This window comes from Augochlora pura, chromosome 4 (assembly GCF_028453695.1).
Source record: "Augochlora pura isolate Apur16 chromosome 4, APUR_v2.2.1, whole genome shotgun sequence".
Lineage (NCBI taxonomy): Eukaryota > Metazoa > Arthropoda > Insecta > Hymenoptera > Halictidae > Augochlora > Augochlora pura.
Genome location: NC_135775.1, coordinates 23,431,451 through 23,457,686, shown reverse-complemented (window position 1 = coordinate 23,457,686; position 26,236 = coordinate 23,431,451). Strand labels below are relative to the sequence as shown.

Genomic DNA, 26,236 nt, shown 5'->3' with positions numbered 1-26,236 from the left:
TAATAAAAGGCTGAGTAGTGTTTGTTGTTTGCATGGCAGACAAAAGTCGGGTACTGCGTGAACAGTGGTAGAATATATAATATGCAACAAGAAGAACACACTGCAGAGAATTCGAACGTGTGAATTAAAGAGTAGAGAGAATCGTATATCTGAGTGGCAAGCAGTCTGGACAAAGATATATATGTATGAATATATATGTATTTGGGGAGAGTTGACAGAAGTGCAGAGGAATAAAAAAAGGACAAATTGATGATGCAACGATTTGATTCCCCTGCGTACCTGGTTGGGCCTCCTCACCTGCGTCAGAGCCTCCATCCTCTGCTTTAATTGCTCTTCCATTTCGGGAAGCTTGGAATACTGGGCCAATTTCTGTTCTGCCAGTTCCAATTTTTCCTGTATAGCTGCTATCTTTTCTTCTTGGAGCTAAAAAGCGTTAAAATCAATGAAGAATTTTGATTAAAAAATTGACCCAAGCTTCAACAACTGTACAGTAGTGACAGATACCTTTAATTGGGCCTTCTTGTGCTGCAGCTCCTGTTCCAATTTCTCGTTAAGATCGTGGCTACTGGAGGATTCTCGTTGAGACTGGAGGTACCGTTTTTCAAGGGTCGCTATCCTTTCTTCCTGATCCTCTTTCTGTGCGACATTCTCATGCAAATCTCTCTGCAATTTCACATTCGTCTCTTGGGTCTTCGTCAAATCTTTATGTGCTTTCGATAAGGTTTCTTCTAACTCAGCCACGCGTCCAATTAATTCAGCCACACGTCGTTGCCACGTGCTCAACTCTGAGCTCTAAAATAAGGGTTTTACTCGGTTATTATTAATTGTTTATCCGCATTCTATGACTATAAGTTGTATGCTTGTAATAAGAGTATGGTGTTATCCATATCAAGGACAAATACACAACTACCACATAGTTTGTAACGAGACAAAATCTTTTGTCGTTTGTCCCTGAGTCGTGTGACGCTGTTATAGAACAAATCGTCTATCGTAGACACACTGTATTCTGTCATAGATTGTATATGTGTTAACGTTGTTTAGTATTGGTATCGTGTTCATCTACAATTGTTACAACCAAGCTGTTCATACAAAAATATTTGCACAGGATAGAGATCCATTCTTAGTTCACTAAAAACCATGCGAAACACGTCGAATATCCTCGTCATAGTCATTCCATACATGCCATGGAATGGCACAACAACGGGACAGACATAGTTGTGCAAAACACGACGTCGCAAAATTTGTTGTGGTGCCTGTCGATTAATCTGTTATCACACAGTTGTCTCGCAAGTGCTTTTATAAAGATTCTATCAGAATTATAGATTTAAATTATTCCAGTATCCTTGAAACACGTTGCAGTGTCTTCGTCCATGCACCATAAGTAAATACAAAACGCATAGGAAAGTTTCTATTCGTTCAATACCAAAACGCTTCGGCAAACTTTTGTCGTTCAAAAATACATGCAAAGGAGAGGGGACGGGGAAGTTTGTTCCCAGAATTGAGTACAGTATTCCCTCGCTTTCTGAAGCACAGTTGAGAAACAGAAATGGAGCACATCTTCCTGTTTCTCAACAGGCTCGGAAAATACCAACATGGATCAGATGTGGGACTTAACAACAGTCAAGCAACACACTCCCATAAGGAATTAGTGGTCCATCCTACTTGCGTCTACAACACTTTTCATCCTCCACTGCCAAGCTGGAGTCTTAGAGATATTCGACAATTAGCTACCTATAATCAATAATTGGTTCCCTTGCTCTGTAATGACATAAGAATCCAGCTAGGCGATTGAGATTTCAAAGAACCTTCATCGAAGATCTACCTGGATCTCCTAAAAGACTGATCATACGTACGCAGATCGTTTTCACTCTGATTGACTGGTGTCATACCTGCTTGTCAACGGTAGCTTGCAAATCAATTACTCTCGCTGTAGAATCCTGGTCCGCCGGGTCGAGATTGCCATTGCTCAGTCTACTGCCGATTTCAGCCGATCTCTCGCTACCTAGCTTTTGTATCGACTGCGGCTGAGGTTGCTGTTGCTGTTGTTGCGGCTGCTGGTGCGGTTGTTGATGTTCTTGCTGGCTTGCCGCCTGCTCAGTCTCATTCTGCCCGATCACAACACTACATTCAGAATGCCTCGCTCGCATTGCCTGACCTGCATCGCCGCGCGATCTCCCAACTACTAGCTAAACAGCTACGCGACTAAGCCACTACCGTGCACTAACTGCAGACGCACTCTTATGGATGCGAACGATCGAGGTGATTGACGAGCACACGTGGCACAGCCAAACTCTGGTGTCAATCGGTACAGATTCGCACTCTGCGATGATATAAAATGTTGAGCAAGATACTCGTGCAGCCTTAGCGCTATCTTTACATATTAGGAATCTCCTGTGAGCTCCGATATCGCCAATAATGGTTTTAGCCATTGTGCAGGCAACCAAAATGTATAAATTCTCTTTGCTTTTCTGTATTAATAATTTTCTTCGTCTTTTCATATTCGCTACACGAAAACCTTGGTCTCTTGATCTATATGATTCTGAATACGTCATGATTACAGTCCTAATACAAATTTGATCCCCTCTGTGTCAAGGTAGTATACTATGCTCAAATGATTACATAATGTGATTATGTAATTGTCGTTAGGAAATCAATGTTTCATGTTACATGTTGGGTCAAATATGTCTATTTTCAATTTTATTTGCATACAGAGAGGATCAAGGAGAAGGCTTTTCCTCGATGAATCGTTAAATGAATTGACGCAACTGGATTTGGTGACACGCAAATGATCGGACGGCTTCCAGGATCTCTCGAGAGAGCTAAAATCTGTGACCAATGACTAGATCGATCGATAACCAACGGCGAGATTAGAAGCGTGTATATTCTATCGTAGAGAGAACGATAGGGTGTCGCATCGGAGCGAAAGTTTTATCACCAGCGTGGAGATACGCTTGGATCATATCAAAAACCATGGGCATGCACAGTGAACAAAAAATGAAAATCATAAAAGAAGGTCGCATGGATGCAGCTTTCACGACGCTCAAACACGTGGAACACCTTTTCTCATGTATCCATGATGATTGTGAAGTATGAGGGGGCAGTGTGTGTGAGAGATTCTGTGAGTGCGATTATGCATGGGTGGTGGTGTGCGGTATATCGTATCCACGTTTCTCGGCTACCTTGTTCTGTTGCTGGCTGTCTTCCGTCTGCCCGTTTTCCTTCGGCCTGTCCTCGATGGCCTTAGGCGCGTGTCCACTCATTATGTATTGCTGGAGCTGCGGTTGAAAACATTTAAACGATCAATATCGTCCGCAGATCGATCATCATACCTCAACCATCGTCAGACTGGTCCGACAATAACAAATGGACTGCAGATTTTTAAGCATCATCTAATCAACTTAAATCGTAGGGTAGATCGAGTCTTAAATTTCGTGTTGTTCTCCACAGAACGGTTTATAAAAATCCACAGTCTCGTGACAATACTTAAGGAAAACAGTACCTCCTCTTTGGTAATGGCTAGTTCCTCCTCCAGGCTCTTGTTCCTCTCCTGTGCCACCCGCAGACGGTCCCGCACCTGAAAATTGGTCGCCAGTTATTAAAGGGGATTTTAATGAACCTATTATCTCGCATCTTAGCAGCCGCCGAGACTGTTCCACGTTTAACCCTAAAACCCAGGATTCGCGTAGCTCAACCTCTGTTTCGCGTTCGTCTACCCTTGCAATTAGCGTCTAGGTCCTCCAGATACTTAAGTGCGATCTCTGTGAGTCATCTCGGAAGGAACTTGGGGTTATCAACTCGCTCGAAATTAGGGTTCAACGAGAAAGAATAGGGCTCTCTCGGCCGCAGAAATCGAGGCCAATTTTTGGATTCAAAAGCATTGTTTCAAAGAATCTACGCGAGCCGATCGATTCAGGGTTATCGGAATCGTTCTCCATCTGGCGCCAAGGTTGGAGTCGTCAAACAATAGATCAGAAGTTCTTACTTTCTCGTCCAGAGCCTTGTGGTGCTCGAACAGACTTTTCAGTGCTTTAAGCACCTCAGCTTCGGACGATACTCCAGATTGAGCGGCCGCCTGCCTCTTTACCACAGTCATCCTGAGAGATCGTTCGTGCCGTGAGACCAGGCATTCCAGATGTTCCAGTAGAAGCTGCGGAAACCAACAGAGGAACGGTCGTCACAATGAGCAATATCGCGGGAACAAGTGGCCGCATTCAAACTCTAAAAAGTATTAGAGAGACGACGACGATGACGTTGTACTCTACGTACACGAGTATTATTCCGCTCCGCTTTCAGCTCCGATATCTCCTCGTCCCTCGCGAGGATGCCCTCACGGGCCGCTGCGAGCTCCTTTGTTAGCTGAGAGAACTCCTGAAATCAGAAACGGAGCATCTTTCACCATATGCCTCGGGAATGCGTCTCGAGTATTAACCCTTGTGCAACCGTTTTCTCCATTTCGCCCTTCCACGGTTCATGCAGATATATTTGTTCATACATTTCGACTGACTGCACAAGGATTCAATTGACGCTAGACCTATTCGTCAAAAGGATTCATCCTTTTTAATTTAAACTCATTAACATCGTACAGAATCCTTTAGAGCTCGATAGGTTTGGCGTCAATTAAAAGAGAAATAGCCAGAAACTTTCAGACACTCTATGCATCTTACATTTAGAACGTTTCAAAGACAAAGACCGCCGGGGGGCCGAGTGATTCGATAACAGAGAATCAAAGGGGAGTCAGGTACGATCAAAGACGATCGGTTCGACGAGTCTAAAACTACGTGTATCAGCTTGCAAGTCGCAGAAATATTTTAGGCTACCGATCACCAGGGAACTGCGACACAAAGTTCGCCCCTCCGGGAAGTTACACTTTCATCTTCGTACACGTTACTTCCGCTCGACATTCCAGCTGAATGTTGTATATTTATTTATAAGTACCGCTGATCGATACCGGGCTCCGCTGTTGGAAAACAACACCGCCCCGGATCCCCTCTTTAAAGGATAACACGTTTTCCAAAAGTGATCCAGAAGATTCGAAAGGACTGAATTCGAGTTTCCGATTTTCAACTCCACGGATCTGAAAAACTTGCGAGTTTGGAAAGATCGATTTAGAAGGTGTTCCAGCGAAAGGCAGGAAAAGAGAAAGGGAAACGGAGTTCTGTTTTTCCGTTTCACCTGAGCATTCGGAAGCTGCAATTTCCGCGGGACATGGAACGGAGAGCTGGAAACACCTCGAATGGGTTAAAAATTGACCGATTAACGTCGATTACAGGGAGGAACGGTTCCGTTTACACCGGGGGCACGGAGCCGGAGGCCTTTAAGCCTGGCCGGATATCGTTCCCTCCGAGGAGTGGAGGAATATCGACGGTGCTCGCAAAGAACTCATTATCCCGGAAGAGGCTGATTAATTACAGACGGCGGGGGAATCCTATTAACTCATCGACGAGAGCGAGAGGAGCCGCGAGGCGAGATTGTCGGGAAATACAGCCGGGGAACCGGGGCTACACGAAGAAGGAGGGTCCCGATTTAAATAACAAGTTCCAGAATCTTAATTATTTCGGCCTCGAGTCCTCGGATCTTCGAACAGGATCGAGAGATCCGCAGATTGCTCCTGTATGCACGCGCTTCGAGGAACAATTCTCGCCGAGCAATCTGGCCGAATATCGGAGCGGTGGCCCCGATCAATTTTGCAAGATTAATTTGCATGTAACAAAGTTTCTCACGAACCGGGTATCAATTTGCCAGGGCGCGCGCGTGGGAATCTTGCCGGATTAACGGGCCGAACATTCGATCGCCGGTAACGAATTAATGATTTGTTATTGTACACCCAGTGAACGTGGAACAAGCCGGCCCCATTCAACGTTCATCGCCGCCGATTAGTAAGGAGAAACTAATCCTCTTGAATGGTGATCTAGTCTAGGCCGACTCTCCGCGTGTGTTTCCACGAATAAAGTGGGAGGGAGCAACAAAAGCCGCGTTAACGGTACACCATTGTACAATTTCGAGGAAATTAACGACGCCTGTAGCTCTTCCCGCTCACTTTGTCTAATTGTGAGCGCCGATTCGTCGCCAGCTTTCCGCAACGATGAAGCTCGTCAAATGCGCTCAATAGGAAAACCGGTCCCCCAATCGATATCTCGTCGTAAGCTTTCTTACGACGCACGTCGAATTTCTCCATTGTCCCTGACGCTACTTAATACCATTTTACAAAATTAATATCGTTTTCCTGCGCATCGAGGTTGTCGCCAAGGTTTCCATCGTAGCAACGCGTTTCATGCTTTTAGGTAAAGTAAATATACGCAAGTAACGCAATTATTATTTACCGATGTTTAATCAGTTGGTTTAATACACTTTGGTGAGTATATTCGTCTACTAAGATATTTTTTATTAAATCATATATTTTATGAGACTTTTCAATTTTAGTAAATTCGCATTGTCGAAACGAATTTTTGGGACGACCCGATATTACAAAAATTCTATTGGAGGAACGGCTATCTGTTGGATAAAAAAGAACGGACGGAATTTGAATTCTCTGGTGAATTAATGGCGACGGAGGTTCCCAGATAACGACGTGGCGTCGTTAATTGCTGTTCCGCCGGTGGAAATACGTGTCCGGCGATATTTCCCACGGGAAAAAATTCCTTTTAATTGCCGGCGCGGGTTCCTTTCGGCTACTTGTTGCACACGGAAGAAAATTATCGAATAAATAACGCGTCGGTCTGCCGCGATAATCTCCGCGAGATGCTTTTCGCTTAATCACTCGATTCAGATCGGCCTTGGCAATAGAAGCTCGTGGAATCGATCACGCGCACGACCGAGCAGAGCGTTCGACGCGTTCGAACAAATTTCACAGGTAAAAATAACATTATATCTCCCCCCCCCCCCCTCTCTCCCTCTCTCTGCCAAACATACAGCCAAACAAATTGATTCACTAAAGTGTCGGGGCTCATATACATGTTAATCGATCGGAAGTAATTAACGCCGCAGTTAAATATTTATTCTGTAGTAATACAACCTTGCCGAAAGCCGGGAGCGTAGGCGTTTCGATTCACGCGAACGTTCAATTAAAATTTCGTGAATGACCAGCGTACGAAAAAACCTGCGGCTCGGCGTTTGCCAATTCGTTGCTCCCAATCGAATTAATCGTTCGCAATGAAATTGTTCGGCTTGTTAACCCTGACCATTTTTCTGTAACGCGGCGCGATCGCGGGCGAATAAAATTAGTGCCGCTGTGATAAACGCTGACTCGGCGTAGATTAATACGGACAGGTCGGACTGATAAAGTAAATGGTCGGCTCGATCCACGGAATTATAAATGTTGCATAATTCTCTTTTCCGGGTTATAAAAAAAAACCCGCAGAAACAGCGGAACTGGCATGGCGAGAGATTATTTTGCCGCAAAAGGATTTTTGCAGTTTCGAGGGTACGAAATCGCAGGTGGCTGAAGCGGGGGGGAGTGTATCGATTGCGTGGGCGAAGTCACGATGTCATCGAAACGGCATCGGAACAAGCGATAATTTCCACGCGATATCGATCGCTGGCTCGCTCGCGAGCGCGATGCGTACGTAAGATGGGATTTAAACTCGCGTGCGGACATGCAGTTTGCGCCTACGGTGCAACGGACTGTGAGAGTTATGCAGCTGCAGTTCGTTAGAAGTGCACGACCCCTGGCCGGCGTGGATTGAGATATTGAAATTCGCGTTCTCGCCGGGGAAGGGGGGGGGGGGGGGGCGGTTGGACGAGCCTCTGTTTCCTGAAAACAAATTGCAGCCGCGATCCGAAAGATTTGTGGAGATCGACTCCCTCCTCCGGCGGACTTCTTTCCTGGTATCTGCTAATCGCAATTCAATTTATTTAACCACCTGCCGCGTCTCTGGCAACAAGCGTTTCATCGAGCAAAATTTCTATCGTACGTCTATACGATTCCCACGACGATCGTGTTCGCGGATTTCGACCATTCTCTGCTAGGCTCGGTAGCGCGCGTTCTCCGCGGAACGTTCCGCGATTAGAATTCTTTCCCGGTATATCCGTGTGATTGGAATTCAATGGTCGGTACCGAGCAGTTGAAATACCATTAGCAGCTCCGGCGGATTCTTTCTATTAATTAGAAAGTACAGAGTCCATTTGGAATATAATTCGATTCGTTACGGTGCGTTTTTCCTGCAGCGTTGCGCGCCGGCGTGCAGCACGTTCCTACAAGAGGGTCAACAATTATCAGCAATTGGCGGACGTGAAAACTCTTACCGATTACGCGATTATCCAGTTAGCCTTGCGGTCGAGAGGTTCCCGCGGAACGGGCCGATCGTTTGGGCTTAATTCCCCCCGCGCTCTCGACCGTGGAAAATAATTAGACCCGGCGGTGGCGGCTCGCTAATTAACCGGTTGTCTAGTTGCACGTCCTATTTTCGGCCGGCCCGCCGCTTATCACTCGCCACCGTTCATTCATTTATCTCTATCGTTCCGTTTTTCAACGTCCGCCGACCGGCTGTGCCGAGACCGAGAATAGCGTTTGCGAAAGACACCTCCTCTTCCTCCTCCTCGCATCGCATTAGCTCGTTGACCGGCAGCCTGCTCGTGCGATTATTGTTATCAATTCAAGAGAGAGAGGTAGGGAGAGAGAGATCCGATATGACCCAATAAATATTCTTTCTTGAACCACTGACCTCGGAATAAAAAGCAGGTCGTGTAACTGTACCAATACCCCTTTCATCTTCCTCTTCTGCCCATCCATTTTTTTATATAATTCTATGTTGCAATCGTATATTTGTTTCTTCGATCGATATTTCCACTGATCGTACTGTATGGAGAAGAATAAATACGTTGTTGTCGAATTATTTGATCGATTTGCTCCACAAGCCGTTCGTTTGGTTCCAAGGAAGTCGAGAGCAACTAGGCCACACCTACTCGGTGTTGGCCACACCTATTTCACGACGAGCTGACAGAAGAAAGAATATCTTGAATCTTCAACGACTTCTTGATCTCTAGAAATTTTTGAACGAAAGGAGGCTCAAGCAGGGGGCCACTGACCATTTCCAGTTCAAGTCCTGTTCACCAGAGTCCTCCTACTTTCCAGCGAAAGATCTTCTCGCGGTCTCGTTCCTCATATCGCGCGCTGGTGCCGAAGACGAGGATCAAAGTGCGGGGAACTAGCCACGGAAAAACGTCGGCGAGTACTGATTGCGAGGAACGGGAGCAGGCTGAATGTGCCAGATGCGAACGAAAGCCAAACTCAATTATTCGCAAGGTAATGGGGCTCTATAAATAGGTGGCGTCGGATGCGTACACTACACACGCAGCCTGGATGGTGGATGTCGCGTCGAGAATGCTCTCTCGACGAGCACAGAAAGAGAGCGCACGGGGTTGGAACACCGCGATTCCGATCATTCCGATGAATTTTCAAGACGTCGCTTACCGTTCGTGAATGAAATTAAGGGAAATGTAGGCCAGTGGACCGTGAAGACTCCCCGTCGTCCCTGGACCGAGGAGACCCGGAGGGGTGCGCACGGTTTACGAGCTGTAGAACCGGGTTTGATACGAATGGTCCAGCGATAATCGTAACGAGGGCTGTCGTACGATCGAGTTTTACCGCGGCACGGCTGCGTCGTAAAATCTGTCGTGCCCGTAGGACGAATTCGAACGTGTTCGGCCGTAGGACGATCGTTCCGAAGAGTTCCGAATAAGATTTCAGCCTGCAGAGGGAAATATTACACGGATCGCGAAAGATTCCGCAGTACCGGAAACAGCAGAATTTTCTCTCATAATAATATAAATTTTTAATAATAAATTTTCTCTTATAATAATAATATCTTTATTGATCGACAAAATAAACCTTTGTCACAGTGGGAGAAAATAATATAGCAGTCATGTAAGAGCGGATAGAATAAAATAACTTGAAACTAAAATCTAGTTTTCAAGAGTTTTAGGGTAAGAGATGATAAATTGCAAGACGTGTTCGATCTAGAGAAGAGTCCTCTCGTGTTATATATTTTATGCCTCGACAGCTTAATCCCGAATAACGTCTTCGAGGGCCCTTAAAGGAGGCTTAAATTTTTGGAGGATGTTTGAAAGAGCTTGCGTCGCCGATCGATTAATTGGCCCGAAAGACCCGGCAGCATATTAACTGACACCGATTAACGTCAAAAGGGTGTTCGCGTGGAGGGGGGCGAGGATGCCACGAAACGATAATAAAAGCCGAGGAATTTAATATCGAGGAGGGTCCGGGTATCGGAGAGAAATTCCAATTTACATTTCCTAATTTCCACCGTCCCCAGGATCCAGCTGGATCCAGAAGGCCGCGCCGGTGCCCCAGGAGATCCTTCGTAGATCATCGTTCCGCTGGATCAGCGTCCAGCTCGTAAAGCATGAAAGAGGATACTATACGTCGGCGGTATTTAGCGCGACGAAGGAATCCTCCGGCCGTATCGTGTCTCATTACTATTTTAATAGTATGAGCTGGAAGCATGCAACGCGCAATAGCCGCATAATAATCGCCGACCGTCACTTTATTACGTGACTTAACAGTAATCCAACGTGCCCGAAGGCGAGAGGCCTGCTTCGCAGCCTGGCCTCGCCTTGCCTTGGCCGGTCTCCATTCCGGGACTTTTCCGTCTGAGAAAAATCGTAAGTTCCCTAGACAAATGCTAGGCCTCCGGAGAAGTCGTGGCGTCTACCAAGAAATTGTAGAATAGCCGAAGAACTCGATTCGAGTGACCGTAGAAAAAAATCGAAGACTCCCTAGAAAAATTTTAAGGTCCCTGGTGAAGTCGTAGAGTCTAACGAAAAACGAAAACTGTAGAATTTACGACAGCCTCAAGGTATTTATGTCTTCTGCATGCCCACGTCCCATAGGCGACGAAACTCGCCGACACGATCGCCGACGGGACAATGAATAAAAGATGAACAAGTTTTTCAGCGGGGCGGATAAGGAATCCGCGACGTTCAAATTTGAAAAAAACTGTTTACGCACCCGCGGGTTAGACCGCATCCAAGTCCGTGGATAGGTCAGTTCACCGACACCTTTCAACAGGCGCGCTCGTTGCCAGCAATTTGCATTTAAATGAATTCATCGAGGTGTATTATCATCGAATCGTTCGAGCCGTGTGGAGAAGAAGCTGAACGGCTGTCTTCACCGGCCATCCCTTTCCGACGATCATTCATCCCATCCACAACTTCGACTGCGATTCCGTGATCGACGTGCTCGCCGTAGAAATGGTACTCGTCGACGCTGGCAATAAAGATGAACGGCGGTCTTCATTGTGTCTGATAATTGGCGCGTTTACAATTTCGAATCCTATTGACGACGCCCAGATTGAGCCGATCATCTTGAACTTTCTATCGATTGTCCCCATTCGTGGGATGCCGACGCCGATGTACTCATTCATAGACGATGGGACCGTGTTCGTGGTTACGTAAATGTATTGTAGGTCGGCGAATTTATTACAATATATAGATACGATCGTTGTAAACGTACGTCTGCGGAATCAGAGGTTCAAAGTACCATGTACGGAAGAATAGTTCATTAGTGAGCCGAGCACGAGGAGCTCGTTACGACTAATCGAAAGCCTCATCTTTCGCCCGCGCGCTCCTTCAAAGCCGCATCCCGGGTATATCACTGTTCCCCATAAAGACCATACTTCTGTTTGCACTCTAACTCATGACGAACAGTTTCCAGGAGTCCGTAATATGCAGCAGATGTTTACGGTGCGGCTTGGCTACTCTGCAAACATCCAGCTTCTCTGCCACGGCGGAGATAACGTATTACGTGTTCACGTGTAAAAATTCACGGCGTCCATTCTCTCCGCCAGACGTCCCATAATAATCCGACGAACGCCTCGCGACGGGAACACTATGGCGCCTCGCCTACTTCGATCGATTGCGAAACGTTCGACAGGAACAACAGCAATCGGACATTGCTGCGCTGCAATCGCAGCAAAGTTTAAACCCGGTGCAGTTTCTCAAAGTGAAAGGATATCTGGAAAATGGTTTAAACTATGAGAATTAACGAATCGACTGATCTGTGCGTAGAGTAATCACAGCCAAAGTAATGTTGCAATAATATGACAATATGTCGAACAAGTAGCAAGTCAAAGTAGAAGGTCCAGATAAATAAAGTATGATATTGACCCGAGGCCAAGGGTTACGGAAACTATAAGCAAACTGGCGGCGTTCTATTCTAGTCGGCTAACAGAGCGATAAAGTGAATCGCAACAATAATAATCCCAGACGGTTCGATCGGTCTCGACATTTTCGGTGAAATTGTCGGTCGCGATGAGCGATGCGTGCCCAGGTAGCATGATCGATCGAGAGAGAGGCGAAGACTCTGTTCATGGTTCACGCGAACGGACCTTAAATTCGTGTATGAATGAAGCCATTCGCGTGCAGTGATGATTCAGAGGCCGGGAGAGGGCTGGTGTGCATAAGTGTGTTCTTCCACCCCATCTCGTCGCACCCTCTTCATATTTCTTCCCGGTTTTACTCGCGCCTTTTATCCGACTATTTGTTTTTGCCCGTCTACCCGGACCTGAGAGCCAGAGAGAGAAAGAGAGAGAGCAGCTATCTTCTGTTCGGGTCTCTCGGTCGCGTCGCGACGCGGCGCGGCGGTTGCAGATGCTGCTCGAACTCGAGACGGTCCTCACAATCGTGCATTGTTGGAAAAACTCGTGATTTAAGCCACCCCCGCGGTCCACCCGCCACACTCGAGCCTCGAGGGGATCGACGAAAAACACTGCTGACCCAGTGACTCGCTCGGGGCTAATGAAACCAACTGCAGAAATTACTTCCCTCGAAATACGAGGCATCCTGCATCCTGCGCCCATCGATCAACAAGGAAGTTTTACCAGAATTGTAACACTGGATCTACGAGGACATTGCATAAATCTTATCGCAAGAAGCGATATAGCAGCAGGATGGAATCGGTTCCGTTTGCACCCATCCAACAACCATAAAGTTTTATCAATACTATAACATTGGATTTGCGAGAATGTTGCATAAATCTTGTCATGAGAAACGATATAGCAGCAGAATGCAATCGATTCCACTTGTACGTTGCATCTTGTACCCATCGAACGACTATAAAGTGCTATCAATGCTATAACATCGGACCTATGAAGATCTTGCAATCGGATCTCTGCATTTTCCATCTTTCATTTTGCATCTCGCATCGTGCATCCTCTAGTCATCCAATAACGATTCAGTGCCGACATGTAAAGATAATAACAGTGAATCTATTAATTTTTATTCCAGGTGAGAAGCACGCGACGGCACATACTGCACAGGAGCTGTCCGTTCGTTTGAGCATGCAGTCGGTGCACCGTGCAGATATAATTGGCACGCGCGAGTGTTAAAAGGATGCAAATTACGCGCAAGTATGTGGTGCCTGTTCGTATTTCCATAGTTGCGTAACGTCGTCTCGCAATGAATCCAGTCGTCTTGCGGATTTCGATTTCTCCTCTGGTTAAGCATCGTATGACTCGCAAACAAATGTCGAATAAACGAAGAATCGATAAGATCGTGTGCATCTAATTTAGCACTGTTCTCTGTTCAATAAGAGTGGACGGTTGACGGGCATTAATTGCGATCATAAACGTGTCCGAGCAAATATTTTTATCCCTCGAAAGCTTTGACGGAGGACCACAAAGGAGCCTCTGCATCGTCAACCTGCAAACAAAATAGAAACGATCCCCTCGTTAAGCTTCCTTTTTGCGCAACTATTGGAACTCTACTGTCTACGATGTTCGAATAATTATCTGAAGTGAAACGGTCGATCGCTAATAGCTGGTAGTTGTTTCTGGAACTGTTCGAAGCAATGGTAATCTGAAGAATTTGCAGCCAAAGTAACATCGAGTAATGATTCTATCGACAGGATTTCGACAGCGCGGCGTAAAGCAGCTGAAACAGATGGAATTCCCGCGTTTGAATGCGATTTCGCAAGGCCGCAGACCTTATCTGCCTTGTTTCATGTTTTACATCCGCCCGAGTTTAATTAGCAGGTAACACGGGATAACACAGCGATCGGCGTGTAACCTGCCATCGAAATGTCCGTCAGATGGGATGCGTGGGTGAGCACTTTCGTTCTCGTAGGTGCCATTAAACGAGTCGCCGATAGCGCGGACGACGTCGCGGTGGCACGCGGCATGGCACCTGGCTTGGAACACCGTTTTCCGCCACACCTCGCGCGCATACCTGGCTAATGAACGACCAGGTACGCGGACTCACAGTTTCTCTACCGGTTCTACCGACGAATTCATCCATTTTCATCTAGAGTGTCGCGCGACGTCGTTCCAAAATGTGCGATTTTCTCTTTCACATGGTATAACTGTTAGACAAAGTAAAGATGTTATTATATACGTAAGAACCACATAATTTTATCTTAAAAAATATACATACGATAACATAGATTCGTAATAAATATACAGACAATTTAAACAACCCCGCGAGCGCAGAAGATTTAGGAAAAAATGAAGTCTCGTGTGGAAACGGAGAAAACTAACGATCTTTGCGTTTGATTAGGGCACGAGTCCTCGTTCTCATGAGTCTAGAAGACGATCGTAGGAGTTGCAACGGCGAAACAATCCTCGCCTACAAGCGACAGAGACGGCGGAGCAACAGATACCTCGTGAATTATCAATACCAACACATGGAAAGAGCCCCGCCGTACAACGGGAAATCGATATAGCGCAAACTTCTGTCTCGCTGACACGGAATACGGTCTATCGGTTTACACGGAAAATAGGTAACGAGCGTGTTAGCAAAAATGAAAGATAAAGCGGTCGCGTTCGGCGCCGATAACGACGAATATGATCGTTCTGCTCCTATACATTTAACGGAAGCCTCGCGCGGTGACTCGGCAAAAGAGAGAATTTGTTAAACTAATTTTATTCTTCGGTGCTGCCTTTGGACAGCGTCCTTAAAAAATGTGACACGAAAATTCGTAAAGTTCGCAAAGCTACGACACTTGGATGAATAGCTTTTGTGCTACAACTTTCTCAGGAGTCGTAATTTCTACGGATTTTCTGCATGCGATAACTATTTCTGTCATACATGAAAAAATTACGAAAGCTGTTTCAACGATACAGCAAGGTACTAAAAAAATGTCGAAAGAATCAGTCGTTCGGTTTCCCGAGGAGAAATACCAAAAGATCGTGTACTTGATTTTCGTCGTGCTCGATGCACATCGCGGCCCGCAGCAGCATTGTTTGCTCGAATTCGAATTCATTAGCCTGATAGCATAATCCCGATGGTGCAATCTGTTTGCAGAGCTTCGTCGTCGCTGCGCGAAGCCGCGAATCGATGAAATTTTCGGGAATACGTTACCGAGCACGCCGAGCAAACATGATAACACCAGCCCACGGCGATAACAAGACCCGTTGCATCTCGCCGTGGCGTAGTTAGCACGTTTACAACGATTCTCGTATAATCGAGATTATTTTTCAAAGATCGGAGATGCTTCTAGGAGAAACGGCAATCAGAAGTAAGACCGGCCATAGCCGGACATCCTGGTTCGAGCAGCTTCCAGAGGATGATGCTCTTAGTCTGAGTGCGATCGTGCTTGCGATGAATTCAGCTCGCGTATTAATCGCATAACCGAAGTCGTCGCTAATAATGCAGTGGGCGGATAGGAGGCTAACGTTCTCGAACCGCTATATACGGCGCTGCGTGTCTTGCCGGTGCACTCCAAACAGGTGGTTCTCAAACCGGCGGCAGTGTCCCGACGAATTTTCCGAGATAATTCGGATCACTCTGCGAGGAGAGCTTCCGTTAGCCAAAGCTCCCCTTTGATTGATCAAAAACGAGGTCAGCCCCGCCCGCCGATTATCGGGGATCCGTGGAATCGGGCCACGTTTTGTTCGTCGGCTCGCAAAAAGCGCGAATCACTTTTCACGAGGATAACTCGGCGCCTTTGTCCTGTACATCCTGCACGCAGATCGAATTCATGCCCGCTGGAACGGACTCCGTTAAAAAGCGACAGGCATCCGGCGCATTATTAACGAGCAACTAAGAGCGTAATTCGGCATAGCGAATACCCGAGGATTCGCTGTCGGCAAGATCCTATGACTGTGCCCAGGGATTTCAGCCATTTATGCCTAAGGACCCTCTCAGGCCAAACGACCCACCACCGACATCTATTCATGGCTCCCAGTGTGTCTCAGCCTAAAAGGACTCCGAGCTCTCGCCGGAGGAGCTGAGAAATTTCCAAGTCCTAGGTGTAAATTGCTCGACGCAAAGGCTGAAAGCCTCACAGGTGCTGCAACGGAGTCAAAAGAATGCTGAAGAGTCCTTGGGACTTCTGTACGAGGTCCCGAAATCGGAACGAGTTAGGCAGCGAGGGAAAGACGAAGAGCTGTAGGATGAATTTGGAAGTTTAACTAAATTGAGCCTAACCAGACATCCTCGACGAGAGACCAACGGCACATAGGGTGCGTTATAATTACGAAGCTAAAAATGACGGTCTGTGAGGGCGAGTTTCGAGAAGTTCCTTTTTAGCGTAGATTATTCTATGTTAGTTTCGTTTAATAAGGTTTGAGTTGGCCCTTCTAGGGTTCACCAGAGATTATAAAGAATTACCCAGACTCAAATTACCAGTAGATCGTTACTGCGAACCTTAATGACGACCGAAGGAGTTGTGTCTAAATAAAAAATACTGTGGCAAGTAGATGCAGTTTGATGAGGTTTGAGAGATCAAATGGAGAAGGCTAGAAATAAAAGAAGCAATTGGTAATTAACTGGAACCTAGAACGATCGGTAAGAAAAAGGCGAGTGGTCGTGTCGAATATTTTTGATCGAAATCGTGGTGGGCCACTCGAGGGGTAACAGCCCTTGTCGGGAATGCTCGGTGAGTGGGTTAGGGATCGACGCGACGACGGTGGCGTTAACAAAGAATAAAGAAGGAGCACTGCGGAGAGACGGTGGGTGGAGGAGCTGCATGAGAGCCGCTGCATTCGGCCGGCGGCGGCGTTGCAACCGGCGTTGCAGCCGGCGCTGGTGCACCGAGAGAGCCGCGCGCGCGAGTAGACAGAGCTACTACCGGCGAGTAGTGTGTAAAAGGCGAGGTTCATTCATGCGCCGCCGGCCGGGTAAGGTGGGGTGGGTATTGATCGCGGCACAGCGTATATCGCGTATGCCGGTGCATTGCACCCGCTCGCGCTTCGTCCTAGAAATTTTTCACCCTCCTCCCTAAACTTCCGCGCTACCTCCGCCGCCGCCACACTGCCTACCTACCCCCGATTCCCCGTGTTCCGTTCCGTTCCGTTTCGTCCCGGCCGTCCTTTCACGAATTTTCAGCCGAATCGTCACGCCGGTTCAGCTACCTTTTCCTGGACCGAATAATCAGCCGTTGCTCGCCAGAGATCGATAAACTTCCCGGGCTCCTCTCCCGCAGAACCCTCCGGCCGATGGCGAATTTTCGAGTCCACAGTCTGGACACCGTGGCAAATGGGAAGCCTTTGCGGATCCCTAAGTCCTTTGACCTGGCAATTTAATAGTCCCGTAAGTTCCCGAGACCTCAGACACCTGTGCAGTTAGCCACGCTCTTAGACTAGGTTCACACCTCCCCCACCGATTCTTCGTGAACCTTGTTCGTGGGCTCTTTGACTTGGGAATCTCGTTACAACCTAAGTCTGCGACACGGGAGTTAGACACCTGCAGGATCGGTCGTTTATCAATTCTTCTTGGAGCTAATAGTCCATTTTGGTTCAGGAAAACCTTAGACTTCTGCGCAATCGCCGAGACTTAGGCCACGTTTACACCCCCTGTTTGCGATACTTCTTGAACCCTGTTCCCAAGGTTCTTTGACCCGGGAACCTCGTTACACCCAAGGTTTTCAGGAGTTAGACACCTGCAGGATCGGTCGTTTATCAATTCTTTTTAGAACTGATAGACCCTTCGGTTCAAGGAAACCTGAGACATCTGGGCAATTGCCGACGCTTAAGCTACGTTTACACCCCTGTTTCGCGATTCCTCTTAAACCTCGTTCGAGGGTTCTTCGACCTGGGAGCCTCATTAGAAATTGCCAGACGCCTACAAAATCGGTTGCACCTGGTTCTCCATTTACAACCCCCGTTTTGCGATTCTTCAAACTTGTTCGGAGGGAACCTCGTTATGCCCCGTGTCTGCAGGAATTAGAACACCTGCAGAATTAGTCGTGCATCACCGTTTTTCAATTCTTGTATGTTTCTCCGACAGTTCTTGATCTTTCAAGGGGTTAAATAAAGGAAGAAAGTGGAATTTCGGTTTCCGCTGGTCGTTTGAAGCGGCAGCGACGCGGAACGGAATAGTTAACGGCGGAAACATTTTTAATTATAAATCCTTGAGAGCTCGCGGAGCCGCGTTCCTCGAGTAGCAACGAAATTTTCGGTTGCAACAATGCGAACAAGTTCCGGCAACAAGCCGAAAGTATTTCACCCCGATCCGAATTTCAGCCGGCCGGAGGGTCGCGGCGGACTAATCGCCTTTTTCGCCTCGCCTCCCCCGGTCGGACGCTCTTTTTTTCCTGTGCACCCTCTTTCTCCCTCTCTTTGCAACGGTAACTTCCGCTGCACCCGCTTGCAGTTTTTTTCCAGCCCTCTGGCCGGCGTTACGCGCCGAAACTGCGAGCGGGTCAGTTTTTCATCGGTCGATCGTTGGAAGCACGAAAACCAGGGAAAGAGGGGTAGAGAGCGGCGAAGAAAAGAAATAAAAAACAAAAGAGTTTTCCCTTCCATTCTTTAGGGAGAAAGAGAAACGGGGAGGGGGGGGGGGGGTGTAGAGTCGCTCTCTCTGCTCTCTTTTTGCGCCAGATAGGACGAAACTTTCCGCATTATTACAAACGAAACGGTCTTTGTATCGCGTACCGCAGCCTGGAGATCGCTCCAAGCATTCTTGGCAGCGAAGCCTTTTTTCCGGACGACATTCCGCCAGGATCGTTCGTTCTCTCCCCGTGGTGGCGGTGCCCGAATATTCGGCCTGGAACTGTCGCGAATTTATCGGGGAACACGCCACTGATAATTGGGACGCCCACTTTATGTACCGCGTGCTCGGAAAGAATCAAAAGAACCGGGGGCGATACGGATAACGGCCTGCTAAACCTGCGCAAACAGCGCTAATCTCGTGTGCCCACGCGTGGGCGACGCAACGTTTCACCGACTAATCAGCAGGCACTTACACCTGCTAGAAACCTGCCACCTAACGCTGCTTGTTACGAATTTAATGTTCGGGAGCACTTATCAACCGGTCGATTTACTGGCCCGCCGACAGGCTCTGTTCAGGAAAGAATAACAGGTTTCGCGTTGCATAAACTTACGATCCTGTGTAAGATATTGTTACGACGATAGGAAATTACAGCAGCGGCGAAGTTGCCTCCTTCCGTAATATACTGTTCGCATCGAAGCCATCCGATCGAGTCATCTTCAAAATTTGAAATGCAGTTTCCGGTTGGCGGGTTAGTTATTAATAGGAAGCTACTACAGACTTATAGCTAGACTACGGATTTTTATGCGAGATGCAAATTGTGTCCATCCATTACAAGATACAAGAGTTACGTGCACATCAATTTCGCTCTTCAATTATTTTAATGAAAAACATTGAATTCTTCCCAACTCTTAACAGTTTCAGTAAAAAATATCTTTTGAGGTAAGATTTGTTCGTTTTACGCTCCGGAAGTTTCGCGATTTAATCCGGGAACACCATGTACAACGGTTCTTTATAAAATGCTTTCACATTTTTAATAAAAATTGTTGGAATTGTAAGCGCACGTTTTCCGAGAGCCCGTACAACGTTCCACACAGTTTGCGGCGCGGCATAGCTCGATCCAAAAGATGAGGATCCAGCAGCAGGATGGAGATCGGATAAACTGGTTACCAAGCGGATCGAACGCGCGATCCGCTTTAAACGGAGCCGGGTAAAAATCCGGCGGAAAATCGCGGAAGGACGGAGAGCCAGAAATCACGTAACACGAGCCCCGCTCGAGTGACTCTGCCCTTCGCACTCCAATTGCTTCGAGGCCTGCCTGTAATCCAGCGCGAATTACATCACGATATCCACACCCGATCTCCATACTCGTGGAACGCGCGACGACGGATCGGTTGCGGCAGGCAAACACGCTTCTCGTCGTCACGCTTTCCTGGGAGAAAAATCATCGGCTCCGCCAGCTTGCGCCCTATTTTCATGAAAAACATCGCGAGGATTCCTCGGATACGAAGTGCGGTTTACCACGTTACGCGTAGGCGAAGGATAATACAGTCAATCATGCTACCACCCATCGATTCGTTCTGTGTTGCAACGACATCGTGTTAATATATTGAATACCGAATGAACAGCATTCAAATTCCATGAAACTGAGTTTATTAAATAGAATAAAAATTGGGAAGCTGTGATGCACGAGACCTTTTACATTTTACGAATGATCACCGAATGTGGTGCACCGAGTTTATTAGCTCAAAAATTCATTTTTAATCCTGTTCTAAGAGAGTCGACTGTAGGTATTTGTAGTAATCCAAGTCACGTGAAAGCCTGAGTGGTTCTTCGTGTTGTAAGGATTAGAAGACGAATTTCTTGGTAAAGAGGTCTTTGGAGAATTGTTCGGTTGTTCTAATAAATGCGAGGGAAGCTCTTTGAATCGTTCCTCGTTAAAGACTTTCTACGAATTGCCGTGTCCGTAGACGGGGGTTGCAAACGTGTGGCATTTGCAAGCGCGACGTGCCTCGGCCAGTCCAGATCACTCGAGACGAGCAATTTTAATACCAATTTGAGTTAATTCAGCTCCTTAATATGAATCAGAGCGATTGAATTAAATTGAACTTTTAATGAGAGAGTGAGCAGTCCCGGCGCGGCGTCGCGCGGAAAGAAAGTAATATCTCTGCTGCCCCCTCGCTCTGTCCGCGGATATTGCCGTCTTATTGTTTCTGCGAGAAGGGCCTGCCAATTTCCATAAATCGCCGACCGAGTCGTCAAACGGCCAAGAAACTGTTTCGGATTCCGCGAGAAGAACAGGAAACGATGCGCGATAATTCCGCGTCGATTCGTAGGGATAACGATCGCCCAGCGACGCGTTTTCTTTCTTTTTCCCTATTGGCCGATAGAAAAGCATTGAGTGTCAGGTCGTTAAGTGGATGCTAACGACTCGAATTCTTCGGCTTCGACGCCCCGTACCGATTAGCGAGAGAAAATCGAACGCCTTCGACTGCGACCGCCACGAACATCCCGCTGCTAATTGACTCGTACGCAGCTCAGAGCTTCGTCGACCAAAGGATCTTTCTATATCTGCCCTCTTTCTCTTCGTCTTCTTCGCGCTCCGATCCAGCTCGTCGTTTGCTCGGACTTCGATTTCGAAGCAACGAGTCCGGCCAGATATCGAGCTGCCGGAGATTCGTTTTATTTAGGACCGAAGACCGAGTGTTCGACGGTGGGACGACGAATCGCCAGTAGAATCTTGATCGACGACACACGGTTCGCGATACCGAGCCAAATCTCTTATCCGGCGACCGAATTTCGCATTCGATCCCGCCCGGAAATCCAATATCCACTCTGTCGGTGTTCTCGAGAGCGAGGAATCCGATTTCTTCGCGACGCTTCCCCTATCTCCGATTTATTAATTCTGTACAAACTCCCCTTTCACGCTTCCCAGTTTCTTTTTAACGCCCCGCAATCTTTTTCAGATGGAGTTGATCCGAAGCTGCTTAACGCGTTCGTCTATATACAGGGTGAGTCACCTCGGATTTTTATCCGACATATCTCCGCTGTTTTCACTTCTAGCGGAAACATTCTCTTTCCTTACATATTTCTTTGTATCGTAAAAAAACAGTGGAGATATTTTAACACTTTACTGGCCGGCAGATTTCTAACAGTTCTGTTAAAATCTATTAGTTGATTTCTTAAAATATATAATATAAAAACTACAATAATCTTGTACATTAAATTACTTAAATTAATGTAAAAAGTTCTTTTGAAATTATTATGTAAAAGGAAATGATCCAGCCTTTCGGTAAGTAAAGTGTTAAGTAAAAATCTTAGGTGACTCAAACTGTAAGGCGCATTCGATTCAAGTGTCGGCTCAATTATCTGATTCCGCAATCGAGTATATCACGTATTTCTTCGTGATTAATTCTGTACATTTGGGGTATAAATAAACTCCTCCCAATTTCTTGTCAGCGCTCGTGCAATCTTTACGACAGACAGACAGACAAAGAGAGAAAGAGAGAAGGAGAGGGAGTGGATCCGAAGCTACTCAACGAGAACTTGAACGTCGATTGTTGCACGATAACTGTATTCAATTCGTGGCGAGATACGAGGCCTGAAGGGTCGGCTCACTTTTCCAATTCGACAGTCGAGCATTTCACGAAATAACGAGTTCCAACAAATGTCTCGGGCGCACGCTAAAAATGCATAAAGTCGTCGTGACACTCGGTCGCGATTCATGCAACGGGGCAGTACCGTATTTATCGCGGGGAAAAGGCGAACTGCAGCCGGCGGGACGGTTTTGCTTACGTTTCGGTGCCTTTTGCGGTTGTGGGAATCGATATTCCGCTCGAACATGCGCTCGATAGAGACGCCGAGTCGGCCCCTAACGCGAAATTAATGACGAGGCGAGTCAGTGGCCGCCTACGAAAAACGATTTCTACGTCCGCGGGAGCTCTCCGTGCTGCAACTTTAACTCCGTTCAAAGATTAAATGCAACTTCGGACTAGCTAGCCGCTTTCCCACAGATTCTTCCACTAAATCGTGATTCCATTAGTCCATTGATACGTAATTCGATCGTTGCTCTGCATCGACATTTTCTCTCAGTAATGTTCCCAAGTAATTCTATTCTTTCCTGTTCCTTTCCCTAAAAGATTAAAAATCATTATTATAAATGCCATGGGAAATTAATGATCTACTTAACCCTTGCGTGCACAACCAAAATGTCCACCATATCTGGAGCTTAGTTATTTAAAATATTTTCTATAAATTTTGTTGAAGAAAATATATAATTGCGTAACCAGATATCAGTTTTATGCAAACGAGGATTAATGTGTTAGCTGATTAACCCTGGTACGATATACAATCTTATTTTTCGTGAAAAGAGAAGAAGAACTTGTGAAAAATTGACGGTCGCGATTGACTGCACCGACTGTATACCGGTGAATCGCGGAACACAATCGAAGCAGGTAAAGCGTAAATTGTTATCGTCTCGGCATTCGTATTCCCGTTGTCCAGTTAACAGGTGAAAAATCAGGCTCTCGGGGGACAGGTAGTCGAAGCGTTAAGCATTGAATTGCAGTGGCTCGGAAAGCGGTGTTGCTTATCGCGGCAGCCGGACAAATTATATTAGATATGTCAGGTTGAAGTAACACGGGTTCGCAATTACCAGAGGCATCGGGGTGGCCGATGTTATCGTCGCCGTTCCGTATCGCTCAATTACGATAAATCGTAATCGTCGGAATTGATCTGGCCAGCGCGAACAGTGTACAGCGACGTCTCGCGATCGCAGTGTCGTCGATTCCACGTCTGATCGCGATCGATCGGCTGCTCTTGTTCCACGAGATTTCATTGCCGCCCCGCTTAACGATCTACCCTCGTTCGAGGCCTCTTCTCTTTTTCCTCGCAGCCCGCCGCGGCAGCGCGTATTTATTCGCGGACGCCGGAGCTAATTAATGAAAGTATAACGAACCCGGGGGTTCGTTCGTTCGTTCATCACCCGAACCAGCTTTCTCTCTCTCTCTCTCTCTCTCTCTCTCTCTCTCTCTCTCTCTCTCTCTCTCTCTCTCTTTCTGTTCCTCTCTCGTTTCCACCCTTTTGTCTCCACGTGGATACGTGGCACTGGGTCAGGAAAGCGGGATCCTGCCGCAGGAAGAACTCTCCCGGTGGATTTTCAGATGGACAATCGCGAATTGTAAATTAGCCAAGGAGATTATTCAATCCTGGCCAGAGGAAGCTTCGTGGTTGCCCGTGCCTCCCATTCGGGGAAGATAGGGTCAGAGGTTGAAGACCTTGCCGGGGTTCGTGGACCTGTGATTCTTCTCTGACTAGAAACCGGGTAATGATCTCTTCTTCGTATAAGTATTAAAAACTCGTCGATCGAGATCAAGTTTAGACAGTCAACTAACAGTCGAAGTGACTATCGAAATGATACATTTACAATTTTTTATTCAACGATTGTTGGATTTGCGGAGGAGACATCAAAGCTTCTTTTCAAAAGCATACTCTCAGGTACAACACAATGGCTTAAATTTCCGGGTCTCACTTCGAGTCACATAACAGAGTTAATAGAATGGTCGAACTTCAGCGTGATCCAGTTGCAATCATTAGCTCCGAATTGGGGCATGTATTGTCTCTTCGTGCTGTTCGAATAATTGTTATTAGACCGCAGAGCCTCGCGCGTTTGCAAACGCAGAATCTCCAGTAAGCAAAATTTAATATGTAAGCTGTTTGTATGCGTGTGTGCGCGTGTGAGCGAGGGTCGCCGTCTGCCTTCGGTGGAAACATTAAAACACACTAAACAGTTGAAATGGTGGACGTTAAAACTTCGTCCAAAAAGAGCATCGGTCGAATTTTGATATTTGATAAGAGAATAAAGTGATTAAAGTGTCCTAATCATATCTACTAATAGAAAACCTTTGCCTTTTTGTTCTTTCTTTTTACAGCAGATTTTTGTGCAACATAAAAACGCAGTTAATGAAACTCAGAAACTCGGTACGAAACCGGACGAAATTCGATTGTTATTCAAAGGAAAAGAGACGGTAGAAAATTCCACAGAGGATGAAAATGCTCCGTGTAACGTTCGGTTAAAATTCAGGCGTAGCTGCCTTCGACCTTTGATCTTCCGCAACTGGTTGGACCAAGGAGCGTGTAATTAAATTCCAACCTTAATTTTAGCTGCGCGATACGATCCGACGAATGTTTACGCAACAATTCGTTGGATTACACTGCTTGAAAAGACGAGCATCGAGTCTAGCGATTGCAATTTATCGAATCAAAGTTACCGAGGAATCTTAATTCCGGAATTGCTCTAGATCTTGGTCGTGTGCCTCTCCCCAAGTGATAATTAACGATGACCGATGGGGAGGAGCCGCGAGAACGCAAAGAAAGAAGAGCCACGAGTGTTTGCGCGAGCCTTTCTCTAATCCTGTTTATCTTCTTCTAGCCGGGAAGTCGTCGAGGCGAGACACCGAAGAACCAAGAGCCAAAGGGCCCGAAGGGCTCGCACGGAACCTGCACAATGTGCAGCATTGATATATCCGTGGAATAAGGGAGAGAAACCCGACGGCCATATCGATTCATCCGGCGCCCGATTGGCTTTTATGCACGCGCGCCACTATTCTGCTGGATGCCTCTAATAGACGGTGCATCCGCGCAAAAGATAATTCCCGATGGGGAACTTGCTCTCGCCTACGAAATATGGGAGCAACCTTTCACGCGGGAGCACCTGTTCCCAGCAAAGGCAGATTAAAAATCTTCCGAATTTCCTTGTTCCTAATTTCCCATAAAAATTACGAGGTCAAACTGTTTAAATAATGTTTCTTTTCCGCATTCGATCTATTATAGTTCAATTACGATTCTTTTCGCTCAATCATGAATATGTCGTGTCTAATTCCCAGTGCTTTGGTCGACGAATTACGAGATTGGCATGATCGGAATGGAGCGGTCAGCTATTGTGATCGACCATGAACCGCTAATAGATCGTCGTGTACGAGAGACGTTGCCTGAACTATTACTGTCTGTTTTTTCGACGGAAGAAAAGCACGCGACCTCTCAGACGTTCGAATCGAATCGGTTTTCTCGCCGATATTTGCGAAAGCTAGTGAAGAGATTGGAACAAGTGTTCCCGATCGTTTGATCCGAACCGAAAAGTCTGATCGATTAGGAATCCGGTGTAGAATTTGATCGTTCGCCACGCGTGCATCGACTGTTTGCATTGCTTATCTTCGAGATAGAGGCGCGCCGGTATGTCACTGGTGACAAGAAACTTTTCTATGCAGTTATCGTTCGAGTTTACGCAACGGGCTTTCGGCTACGCCGTCTCGCAGACGGGATACCGTGAAATTGGCAGCGATCACGCTTCCTAGAGACCGAATATCTCTACGCGACTCGGGAGCGGTCTCAAAATATTGGCAAGTCGACGATGATTCGCGGCTGTTCCGCGGACGTCCGCTCTCTGCGGATGACACCTACGTAATCAAGATGAAGGAACAGAGGGAAAAAAGCGAGCTGAACGCCGCCGAATGGAAATGGCATGCAACGAACAAAAGCATGCAACGGCTAAATCCGGCGATAAAAGCGGCGCATTTTC

General features: G+C 46.9%; 1 protein-coding gene across 11 annotated transcripts in view; it reads right to left on the bottom strand.

Annotated features, from left to right (window-relative positions):
• The window catches only part of Liprin-alpha (PTPRF interacting protein alpha), a 44,337-nt gene that overhangs the window by 10,570 nt on the left and 7,531 nt on the right, over window positions 1-26,236 (bottom strand). For 8 of the 11 annotated variants that reach the window (XM_078179776.1, XM_078179779.1, XM_078179781.1 and 5 more), the window contains exons 4-10: window positions 4,267-4,368; window positions 3,983-4,147; window positions 3,500-3,574; window positions 3,180-3,275; window positions 1,890-2,105; window positions 505-792; window positions 280-423 (exon numbers count right to left, since the gene is read on the bottom strand). In XM_078179776.1, coding sequence (XP_078035902.1) covers window positions 280-423; window positions 505-792; window positions 1,890-2,105; window positions 3,180-3,275; window positions 3,500-3,574; window positions 3,983-4,147; window positions 4,267-4,368 — 1,086 coding nt within the window. The remainder of the gene's footprint in view (window positions 1-279; window positions 424-504; window positions 793-1,889; window positions 2,106-3,179; window positions 3,276-3,499; window positions 3,575-3,982; window positions 4,148-4,266; window positions 4,369-26,236) is intronic. The other 3 variants (XM_078179780.1, XM_078179782.1, XM_078179787.1) reach the window with 2 other exon arrangements.